Source organism: Rutidosis leptorrhynchoides, chromosome 5, assembly GCF_046630445.1.
Source record: "Rutidosis leptorrhynchoides isolate AG116_Rl617_1_P2 chromosome 5, CSIRO_AGI_Rlap_v1, whole genome shotgun sequence".
Lineage (NCBI taxonomy): Eukaryota > Viridiplantae > Streptophyta > Magnoliopsida > Asterales > Asteraceae > Rutidosis > Rutidosis leptorrhynchoides.
The window spans coordinates 29,418,039-29,429,948 of NC_092337.1; the positions used below are offsets into that span (position 1 = coordinate 29,418,039).

General features: G+C 35.0%; 2 protein-coding genes across 2 annotated transcripts; one reads left to right on the forward strand and one right to left on the reverse strand.

Annotated features, from left to right (window-relative positions):
* Window positions 1-1,566: 1,566 nt before the first annotated feature.
* On the forward strand, window positions 1,567-4,112 carry LOC139846480 (transmembrane emp24 domain-containing protein p24beta2-like). Its single transcript, XM_071835967.1, has 5 exons — window positions 1,567-1,681; window positions 1,752-1,949; window positions 2,606-2,792; window positions 3,407-3,514; window positions 3,805-4,112. The coding sequence occupies exons 2-5, from the start codon at window positions 1,752-1,754 to the stop codon at window positions 3,936-3,938; spliced, it is 627 nt and encodes a 208-aa protein (XP_071692068.1). The 5' UTR covers window positions 1,567-1,681; the 3' UTR covers window positions 3,939-4,112.
* Window positions 4,113-4,532: 420 nt separating this feature from the next.
* LOC139847446 (NAD-dependent protein deacetylase SRT1) lies at window positions 4,533-10,656 on the reverse strand. Its single transcript, XM_071837116.1, has 14 exons — window positions 10,464-10,656; window positions 9,799-9,828; window positions 9,607-9,699; window positions 9,404-9,523; window positions 9,023-9,123; window positions 8,783-8,891; window positions 8,377-8,456; window positions 8,141-8,219; window positions 8,000-8,053; window positions 7,785-7,881; window positions 7,546-7,628; window positions 6,907-6,971; window positions 5,846-5,951; window positions 4,533-5,256 (listed from the first exon to the last, which is right to left on the reverse strand). Exons 1-14 carry the CDS (start codon window positions 10,560-10,562, stop codon window positions 4,951-4,953), a joined length of 1,422 nt encoding a protein of 473 aa, XP_071693217.1. The 5' UTR covers window positions 10,563-10,656; the 3' UTR covers window positions 4,533-4,950.
* Window positions 10,657-11,910: the final 1,254 nt, after the last annotated feature.

The window sequence follows — 11,910 nt, forward strand, 5'->3', positions numbered from 1 at the left end:
GACACACTCTAGTGACCCAGGCGCTTCGACTTCCGGAGCTAGCAGCCATACTCCCGCCCCAGTGGCTACTTCTGTAGCAAATAGTGTTTTACTGTAGCAAAGTCATTTTTACTGTAGCAAATAGGGTTTTACTGTAGGAAAGTCGTTTTTACTTGTACATAGATATATATACATACATATAATTATTCATGAATCGTCGAGAGTAGTCAAAGGTAATTGTATATATGAAACAGTTCTAAAATTTTGAGACTCAATCTAACAGACTTTGTTTAACGTGTTAAAATAATAAATCGTATAAAGAATTGGTTTAAATAAGTCAAAAATTTTCGGGTCATCACATATATCTATATCTATATCTATATATTTATATAAAAGAGAGTTTAAAAAACATGACATGTCATTAGGACATTAATTGTAGCTAATTGTGCCAAGTGAAAAATTCACATGTCTCTTCCATAAATATACAAAAAATAAGGCGCTAAATAATATTTATTAATTTAGTATTATTACTTAAATGGAATTAATTAATAAATACTCTATATATAAACTAAAACAGGTTTAAGTTTTAACCTCATTCCTTTTATAAAGTTTGAAAAGGTCAAAAATACTTGGAAAAGCCAAAATGAACTTCATCTTTTTTAACAAACTGAGTGTATCTCCATTTATCTAATTATTGTTCAACACTCATCTTTCTTATCTAAATATTGTTTAACAAAATTAGTGGTATATGTATGTATATGTTCAACACTCATTCTTCTTATCTAATTGTTTTTATGTTATATCTTGTATAGAGGTGATTTTAAGTCGTCTTTCGAGGTACCAAGACTACAATAAATAAGGTAATTCATAGTGACATTAACCAAAATGCAAAATATGTTTATTTTTTCTTTGAATGTCTAAGGGAACATAGTGTGCATATTATGGTCCGGTACGCCTAAAATGTGGTATTTGAAAACATGCTTACACTCTTTTATTATAAGTGGGATTTTATGGTGTTTAAAACCACAAAAAGTACTGTTTGGGATCATATTAGACGTTAACTCAAGGAATATATATATAACAATAGCAAAAAAAAAAAGGACAATTTTAACCCGTTACCATTTCAAATACTAACTGATATGACCTATTGAAAATAGAGTATTCATCCAAATTAACTATACTTCAAACTCTTGGTTCAATATATGCTCAACTTTAAACGTTACCACAAACATAACCTGAAAATGAACATCAAGCATCGTAAAATAACTGACTCATTTGAAACGATTTTTGAGTAGCCGTGCAACGCACGGGCTCAAAACTTAGTATAATATATACAAAATTACTCTGAATTTAGCTGTAGTTTCCCTGTAAATTATCTATTAATTAGTTTTTGATTAAAAAATAAAATAAAATCAATAAGAAGTTAACATGTGAAACAGTATTGGGCGTTAATAGCTCATGATCTACTTAAAATAAAGCCCTTGTACAAAGCCACTATTAGGCCAACAACAAGTCCAATTATGGCTCATCAGTTGACAATTGACATAACAAAGCCGTAAAAACACAAGTACAAAACTAAACAACAGCAAGCAAACAACTTACGACTACCACAGTTCAACTTTGGGTGAAACTTATTTCTACATTTGGTCTTGTGTTCTAAACACATTTACACTCCAACTCCAAAATCCATACAAAATTAAAGGTAAACTAATAATCAAATCTTAAATTCCAAGTTTCAATTTTGTTATTCAATTTTGAATTTTGGATTTCAGATGAGGATCTTGGTGGCTGCTTTTGTGACGATGGTTTTGATGGGTAACTTAAGTGGGGTGTTTGGGATCAGGTTTGTAATTGATAGAGATGAATGTTTCTCGCATAAAGCTGAATATGGTTCGACCGTACGGTTTTCATTTGTTGTGATTAAGGTTGAAGGTGCTTGGCACTATAATGAAGATGGTGTTGATCTTGTGGTATTTATTTAACTTTTATTTTCTAATTATTAATTAGGTTTGTTATTTTCATAATTTATATTTTTAGAATCTCAATTTTTGGATTTGAAGCCTAGTTTGATGTTACAAGGATGTTTGGTTCGATTCCCTTCAGGACCAATTTTGACTTTTGAAAGTCAAAATTGGACTTTTTAGGTTGACTCAATACTGGGCATAGGGGGATTTTTGTTACTGATAAGGGGATTATAAATCTGGGATCATATTATACAGTTTAAAGTTTGATTAATAAGGGTTATGGGTTTCGAATTGGTATTTTTAGATCTGCAGTTTTGTGGACAATTTTATTTATGTTTAAGGTGCTCGATTAGTTGTGAACGATCTACGAATTCATACCCATTTTCACATTTGTGAAGACATTGATATTGACCTTAAAAGTTGAAATCTTTATTTCTTTGTTTTATAGATTGTATAAAGGATTTTTTTTTTTTTTTAAATTTTTTTTTCTTGAAAAGTTCCGTTGTGTTGGTTCTTTTAGTGGGGTGATGTCAATAAAGAGGGGATCTACAAATTGAGTTAAATGATTTAGGATATAGTGAAATGGACCCGAGTATGTTGATCGATCCCTTATGTAATGTTTGTTTAACTTAAATTTGTACTATGCATATCTTGATTATTAGGTAAAAGGACCTAAAGGTGAACAAGTACAAGATTTTCGTGACAAAACAAGTGACAAGTCGGATTTTGTGGCTCATAATGAAGGACTTTATCAATTCTGTTTCACAAACAAATCACCGTATCATGAAACTATAGACTTTGATGTCCATTCCAGCCACTTCTATCACGATGTTGAACATGCAAAAGATGGTGAGACCTTTATCTATTGCTTTGTATAATTTTCATTCTTGATTGTCATGGAGTACTAGTTAAAATTACCTAGTTGCCCTTCGGTCATTATTTTGCATACAGTAAGAAGGGTCTTTGCTGTACTAAAAGAGTTCATGTATATTGAAAAGGCTATGATATGCAAAGGTGGCTAATTGGGCGGGTTGGGTCACTGGTTTGTTCGGTTTGATCTACAAAGCTTATTTGTCTCTTATTTAATATCTAAATCTAAATAGCGAAGTCTTAAATATGATCATACAATTTTGTTATTACTGCAACAAGGCAATTCTATATATTATGGATTTAGGTGTGGAGTTCGATGTAGTATTTAGTCTCAGTATTGACCCATTCAACATTTCGAGATATTTTGATTTTGACTTGCTCTTCATTTAATATTTTTTCTCTTCCAGTTTTTAATATTTTGACCAATTGTCAGTTCATCTTTAGGTAAATAGGTCGAATGCACGTCAAATTTATGGTGTTATCTTATACAGTTTAAAAAATCAATTACATTGTGTGTAAATGCATGTCGAATTTTGATGTAATCTTATATGGGTCGTGGTAGCCTATATCTTGAATGATGTTTAATTTTGCAGATCATTTCAAGCCAATTTTGGAACAGATAGCTAAACTAGAGGATGCTCTTTACAATATTCAGTTCGAACAGCATTGGCTCGAGGCCGAGACTGATCGGCAGGCAATAAGTATGATCTCTTGACCCTTATATAACATGCAAATTAAATAATGCGATTAATGAGCTTATTACTTTTTTTTTACATTTTACCCAAGTAAAAGCTCATCACTTGCATACTTACATTCTCACACTCAAATCAACTTATCAAGTACATCACTAGAATTTAAGGGCGTCCCTTAGTTTATTGTCTCGACCTCATTTGTTGAATATGGACTTGGAGCCTTAATTTCATGTTAAAGGCGACCTTTTTTGACTAAATCATATTTTACGTTTAATTGATTGAACGTATGTGATTTGTAGTTAATGAAGGAATGGGCAGCAGAGCAATGCACAAAGCGCTTGTGGAATCAGCAGCTCTTATTGGTGCAAGCGTGCTACAGGTGTATCTTCTCATACGTCTATTTGAGCGAAAACTTGGGATGTCGAGAGTTTAATGTGTGATCGTTTCGGGAATGTTTAACACCTTTTAATTTGTTGGACCTTTTGTTATGAGCTTTATACATACCTAGTTTGCACTTGAAATGTAATTTAAAAGAGCTGGACTTAATAGTCATTGCAATTGTTCACTTGACAAGACCTTGTGTTTCACAAAAGAAAATCTTCAGTCACTGTTTCACTTCATAGTTCATACTAGGGTTTTATGTTGGGAGCAATCAGGTGAGTCACCCCTTATGACCGATTTTTTTTAAATTTACCTATATAATAAAGTTTGACGTTTTCTGTTTTTTTCTTAAAAATAAAAATAAATAAATAACGTTTTGACCCGTCAAAAATAATCTTGATATGTAGAACCAGTTGGCGTGTTATAAGCATTAGTGTTGCAACTTAAAGTCACAATCATTAGTTTTGAGAGAGATGCAGATGTTCATTTTCTTCTAAAAGTTATTGAACATCATCATCATCATAACTTTAAAAACTACATCCAAACACTATATAACAAAACAGATAAATCAAAACAGTAATTAACAATATGATTAAATACTGCTTTCTAATAATTTTTGTGTCATAGAAAGATACACAGATCCTCAATACAGACTGAGAGCTAAACTCATAAACATGTTGCTTAATGGCCTTGACCATTAAGTTTAAAAGAAATATCTTTTATTTATGGTTGGTTTACAAGAAGTTCCTATAAACAAAAGGCTGAGTTTTCAATAATTCAACTGTAACTGCTCTTAGCTTTTTGAATATATTTTAACCTAATTTCAGTTGATCTTTACGTTAAAGACAATGAGTAAGTTTCCGTAAAGGAATCTGTAGTGGCGGGAGGCGAAAGAAAATTATATCTACGGGAGTCATTATAGACCTACCAAAAGGTCACTAAATAGCTACATTATATAACCATTCTATGCCAAAACAAAAATAAAAGAGGAAAAAAAAAAAAAAAAAAAAAAAACCCTGAACATTTGAGTATGTACACTTTTGAAAACATGGAGCCATTGTTGTTTATCTACTGTCATGCATGTTTGAACCTTTCAAGTGCTTACAAGCTGCTATGGTTCCATTCTTACCTTCTTTTCTCCGTTTGAGATAGCCGTTGCTTAAAGCACCCGCTCCAGCTGTTTTTACTGTTATCTCATCATACCATCGAACGTTGGTGACAATGGCACGGACTGTAACCTCACTTTTTGGTGATACAATCATGGTTCTCTCAAGAACTGAATTTTGCCCGCAACATGAATCACTTATAGCTTTAGCTTTCAGTTTTTGAAAAACACGATCTTGATCACGCTTAAAACTTTCTACCGGACACTGCATAATTTGCCAATACAAAACTGTAATTTAGCATGCCACAAAAATGTGTAATAACTAGAGGTAGCATATGGGTTGGATGAGTAACTGTATGGTTAAACAGGCGAATTTACTTTCTAAGCAGATCTTAACTGGGTGAGGCCGGGTTAGGTTGTGACCCTTGTCAAATTTGAAAATAAGTTATAAATAAACATATACGTGAGCAGAGATAAATGTATTTTACAATGCTAATCTAAATGTTTCAATAAAGCAATACAATAGATTGCATGCATTAGTATACACTATGGGCGGCTTCGACCCGTTTAACCTTTCCAACCAATTTAACTCATTTGGAAAATGTACCCAAATCAGTCACTGATAGCCAAATGGGTTGAAATTGTCACCTCTAAGATAATAATACCCCCTCCATCCCCGTGAAATTTTGCAATGAATAAGTTTACAAACTTTGTCGTTAATAAAGATTGTGCAGTAATTTGATTTACGAATATATGTGCCAGGAGAAAAGTTGCAATTTTCAGTATATGAAGAGGGTACAACATAATATATAAAATGAAGTATGCATATACAAATAAAATAAAATAAACCTTACCTGAAAATCAATAGGGATCTTTATTCGGCTGTATGCACATCCACATCCCTCACTAAAGTTAACTTTAAAGATAACATCAAATGGTTTGATATTCCAAACGGTTCTCCTGAATTTTGACAAAGTTGAACATGGACCTAATTAGGCAAAGGATTTATCTTTACATTTAATTTAACAGTTAACAGTTAATATTTTCTCATGTTTATATGTTGAGGCCTATAGGTTACAAAATGGACCAGACCCACAAGTTGGGTGACGGGCTGCAACAGGTTCAGGTCATAACAGATGCTTTTCATACAAGTTAAGAACAGTTTGGTAGACCCCCAAGCTTTCTTGGCGTCCTATCCATTTTTCTTGAGTTTATGAATAATAAATATAAATATAATTAGCATATTAGACTTTATTACGGAAACTCATACTTTGGGTGTGTTTGGACGAAAGTAGCTGGAGCTGGAGCTTATGAGCAGGAGCTGGAGCTGGAGCTGGAGCTTATTTTTGAAGCTGGTAGCTGGAGCTTATTATTTTTTATAAATGTTTGGTAAACTAGCTGGAGCTTTTTTTTCAGTTCATAAGCTCTACTTTTTTTCATAAGCTACTACAAGTAGCTTATTTTTTCAGAGCTTATGATTTTCATAAGTTCTACTTTTTTTGTCTACCAAACGAAACTTATGACTTGGAGCTTATTAAAATCATAAGCTCAAGCTCCCATAAGCTTCCATAAGCTCCAATAAGCTACGTGCCAAACACACCCTTTAAAATGTAAATAAAATTCATAGAATACAATGTGCACCAATTTGGACGAATTTTCAACCCATTTGACCCATTCCATCTATAACCAAGTTGTTAGAGTTTTCCTTTTGACCCATTATAGGTAAAATATAACCCTATGTATCCCATTCTAAAGTAATAGAGCTGAAATTGCCACCTCTAATTGGATTCCAAGACATAAAATAGGAAAACAGTATAGAAGTTTGGAACCCAGGTTTAAGCTGATAGTATGGTAACATTTAAGCTTGTTTCTATGCATAAGTAAACATATATGGCAACACAATCTATAATTTTACCTTTTAAGCATAAATGGATGCTTATCTAGTAGAGCCTCTTTCATTGTCGGGTCCGAAAACGATACCTAATACGCAATTTCATTTTTCACAAGTCAGAAAACCAGGTATATTCATAAAATCACAACACATAAACAACCAGATACCATTGACGACCAATGACATATGAATCTGGAATACAGAATCTATGAGTAACCATGGGAGTTGAACAGTCAAATTTTGAATATTATATGCTCTATAATGTTACCAATTGGTAACCTGTGCATGTCAGTCAGTCAGTATTTGACACAGACTCAATTGAACACATCAAGATTAGGCATCCCAGACACAGATACAGATGTAGAGCTTGCAAGATAAAACATTTAGGTAATGGTTAAAACGGGTCACTTAGTATAGCTCAATATGAGACAGCTTGGGTTGACTTAAAAACATCCCTTCATCTATTTACTTTATAATCAACAGTTAGTTTACTTGTGATTGCAAAAAAACATATTAAAACGCAAAACCGAAAGACCTTCGGATAAAATCAATCTAGGAGGCTGATGCATTTAAATTATGGGCTACTTTCAACCCGTCTTGTATTAACTTGTTAAATAAATTTCATAATTTGGTTATGATGATATAATTTCAACATTGGCTCACCTCAACCGACTTGACGAATGGGATCAGAGCCTTCTTATCATGTACACTTGCTATCCTGAGTGTCCAGTTGATGAATCGCTCATCTGTAAAACAAAACAATGGGATTTTAAAACTTTATATAGGTTGTAAAAACCACATACAGGCTATAAATATAAGAACTCTAATAGATAATCTTTAAAAAAAAGGTTGATTTTCTAAATGTAATATGTCAATAAGTAATCCAGAATCCAAACAGTAACCTGAACTCAGTGCATGAGTAAAAAGAGTCTGAAGAAGATCTATTCTGACAAACGGTCGAATACGCATATTGAGCAGCTCCATGACTCCACTAATCACCTGCGTAGATTGATATTCGTGAACAGAAGGATCAACTTATGATATAATTAACTAGATGGTGTAACAAACTAAGCCCACTAGGTTTTAATTGAATGTTATCTTTTTTCTCATAAGGAACCTTGTCTACATATCCATTGATGACCAGATTCGCTTTCTTGTCTTTTGGAGTTCTCTGTAGAATTTGAGAAGATAAAATATAAGAAAATCGATAAATGAATAAAATAACCATGCTGCATTTACGAAATATATCGGAGAATACCTGAAGATTCACAATGACAAACTTGCCACCACTGGGGAGGCACTTCAACGGTAAATTGCATGCGGGAGTTATCTGTAAACTGCACAGAGTAGACAAAATATAAGATGCCTATGCGTTCTGACAAAAAAAAAACGTTTATTGAGACAAATTACAATAAGGGTTCGTTTTTACACTGCAAATCTGAAGTAAGAAATGTGTATTTTAAAAGACACTGCAGTTATATACTCTATAATTACCTCGTTCCCAAACATAATACAACATCAGCCCTTTCACAATGCACCTCTGCTGGATTCATCTCTTCAAAGGGCAGTGCATCCTGTATAAGCACACAACACTCATTGAATGAGATATATGTAGTATCATCTATAGTACTAAAAACTGTATTGCTCATTTTGTGTCGAAATTATACTAACTGAGGATAGTTTTGCACAGAGTATTTAAAACCATTGATTTGTATAAACCAGAACTAACTAATGATCATTTGGTATTCTTTTCAAAACTACTATATATGACTATACGGGGTCAATAAGAGATCACAGTAAGATGATGCAGTTGCCCATTAGTTGCTCCAAAGAAACATTGGTGAATTAAAAATAATGTTGTTTCAGTTGAGTTTTGGATCAGTAGGGTAATAGATAATACCTCCCAGTCAAGAACTGTGTCCTTCAGTTTGGTATCACAATCTGCATTGGAGCATTTTCGAGATGTTTCCTTCAGTCCAACAGATTCAACCTCAAAGTCTCGAAAGTACCTTCCAGGTCAAACAGTTTCCAAAATCCTCAATGAAGAAGTTTTTAATATAAGTACAAAGGTCAATAAATTTGTTTGAGCATAAGTTTATACAGAGAGAGTTTTCAAATAAGTGTTAGGATGAACTCTTACTCGTTACCACATGAACCGCATCTTTCCATAAAGGAGTTTCCATGCAATTCTGACAACTTTTCCCTCGGTATACCAGACCGAAGATGGAGGCCATCAATGTTCTGTGATGTAACATCAATATTTTGAAAAAATGGATGCTTGTTAAAACTCTGTTCGTCGTATTATATAAAGTTATGTTCCTAATAGAGTGTATGACAATAAATTGTATAAAAGCGAAACCTTTTCTGCTTATATATGTGAACTATAGAAAGATAATATAAACTGCATAGTAGATGATGGTATATTCATAACAGTGTATGCCTATATACTGTACAGCAGACGATAAAATTGTACTCTGCAGTAGATAAGATTATAATTAGATAAGGATTCAAAGATTCATACTTGACTAATGACAAATTTAAGGATGCCAGCTCGCTCGAGTTCAACCAAAGCCATATGGGTCATGCTTGGCATTGCACGATGAAATGGTAGTGATGCTTCTGGTAAGGCGTTGCCTTCTCGCTGCATTTAAAAAACACATATATTTAGATTATAAATTATTTAAAATGTCATAACATGAAGGAACCACAACTAACGATGCATACCTGAAGGGTCCAGATCCCCGTGGGGCCACGAAAATCAGGTATACCACAAGAAGTTGATATCCCAGCTCCAGTAAACACAACTAAATGCTTACTCTGCAGGCATTATATATATTTAGATTATAAATTTAGTTGAAGAACTTTAAAAGACTAATCTTATATACCATAAGTAAAGCATGTATCAAAAGAACAAACCTTACGAATCATCCTTGTAAGCCGTTCAATCTACAAATACAATTAAGCAAATGTGTAAAGGTCAACAGGAAACATTTATATATCTGTTAGTATAAACGAAACGTCAAACGCGTTTGCACAATTGCACACCGTATGCCCAAATCCAAACTCTACTTAACAATATTAGATCATGGTTTCGATTTTGTTAATCAAAACCCCAACTTTAACAGTATCAAATAGAACTTCAACTTTGGTCAATCCTCCTATTGTATCAGTTTTTCAAGCCCTAATTTTAAATGCACGTTTCCCCAAACAGTAACACACAGCTAATATGAAATCACAAAACCTATACAAATCACAAATAACAGTGATACCCCTAAAACCTCAATCAACAACCATCCCCAATCATCAAAACAACAATGCAGAACTCACTGCATACAACTCTCAATAAACCCTAACTCAAACCACAACACACAGCACTGATTAAACCCTAACCTTCAACAATCAACTGCACAATTAAGTCAAAGCACAAAACCTAAGCAACTCAATTAATCAGCATCATTGCGCTAATAAACTGATACAAATCATATAATCAACAACAGCAGAAGATACTAATGCTCAAAACAACAGGCTTATATGAACATGTATATATGAATAAAATAAATAATAAATAATAAATAATAAACCTTGTCTTGTAAGATGTGAGGTGGATCAAAAATTTCAGTCATTCCAACATTGCCAACATCTTCTATATGAGATAGCTTTTCAGCATACCCTAGAGACATGGCAATTTCTGTGTTTGTTTGAGTGAGATCGAACTGCCTGAAAATATATTTATTTTAATTAATGAGGACTATATATGTAAATAAATATAAATAAATATATGGAGTATATAAATAAATAAGCAGATGAACAAGAGAGGTTGTGCCTGTGTGCTTCACACTAAATGGGTATTTGCTGGAAAAAAGATACATGTGTATAATTTACATCAGTTTTATGCTTGATTTTTTTTTTGTGCAAGCGCGAAAAACCTCCTATGAACGAGCATATTAGCTCTTCATATAAGGTAAAAATCTTGGATAATCAAGTCTCCGAACGCAAAATTTAGTACCGGGTGAATTGCGCAGTATGCACACTCTAGTAACACTCTTTTTTTTAACAATTTGGCTAATATTATGTATACTTTTGGTCCTTTTACATGTGGTTTTAGTTATACCTGGCAAACGGGTCAAGATGGGTCGGGTTGGGTCAAAGATCAAATGGGTTCGGGTCGAAATGGGTCATGGGTCGAAACGGGTCAGAATTAAAATGGGTCGAGACCCGGGTCGGGTTGGGTCAAAACCCGGGTCGGTTGGGTCGGGCTAATAAAAATTTTCTTGTTTGTATTTTTTGATGTATCTCTTCCGAACACGAGCCCCGAAATTTCGCGTCGAAAACGCGCGTCGAAATCGCGGGCCGAAAAACGCGCGCCTAAAAAGCGCGACGAAATCGCGCGCCGAAATCGCGCGCAAAAAAACGCGCGCCGAAATCAAGCGCCGAAAACGACCGCCGAAAAAGCGAGCCGAAAACGGGCCCCGAAATCGCGCGCCGAAAACACGCGCCCAAAACGGGCGCCGGAATCGGCGCCGAAATCGCGCGCCGAAAACGGGCGACGGAAATAGGGCGACGGAAAACGCGCCCCGAAAACGCGCGCCGAAAACACGCGTCGAAAACGGCCGCCGAAAAAGCGCGCCGAAATCGCGCGCCGAAAACGGGCCCCGAAATCGCGCGCCGAAAACACGCCCCGAAAACGGCCGCCCAAAACGGGCCCCGAAATCGCGCGCCGAAAACGGGCCCCGAAATCGCGCGCCGAAATCGCGCACCAAAAGCGGGCGACGGAAAACGCGCGCCGAAAACGCGCCCCGAAATCGCGCCCCGAAAACGGCCGCCCGAAATCGGGCCCCGAAATCGCGAGCCGAACACAAGCGCAGAAAACGCGCACCGAAAACGCGCGTCGAAAACGGCCGCCGAAAACAGGCCCCGAAATCGCGCCCGAAAACGCGCGCCGAAAACGCGCGCCGAAAAACAAATCTTTTGAAGTGAACCCATTTGGACCCATTTGGGTCTTCAAGTAATTTTTGTATTATGTGATTG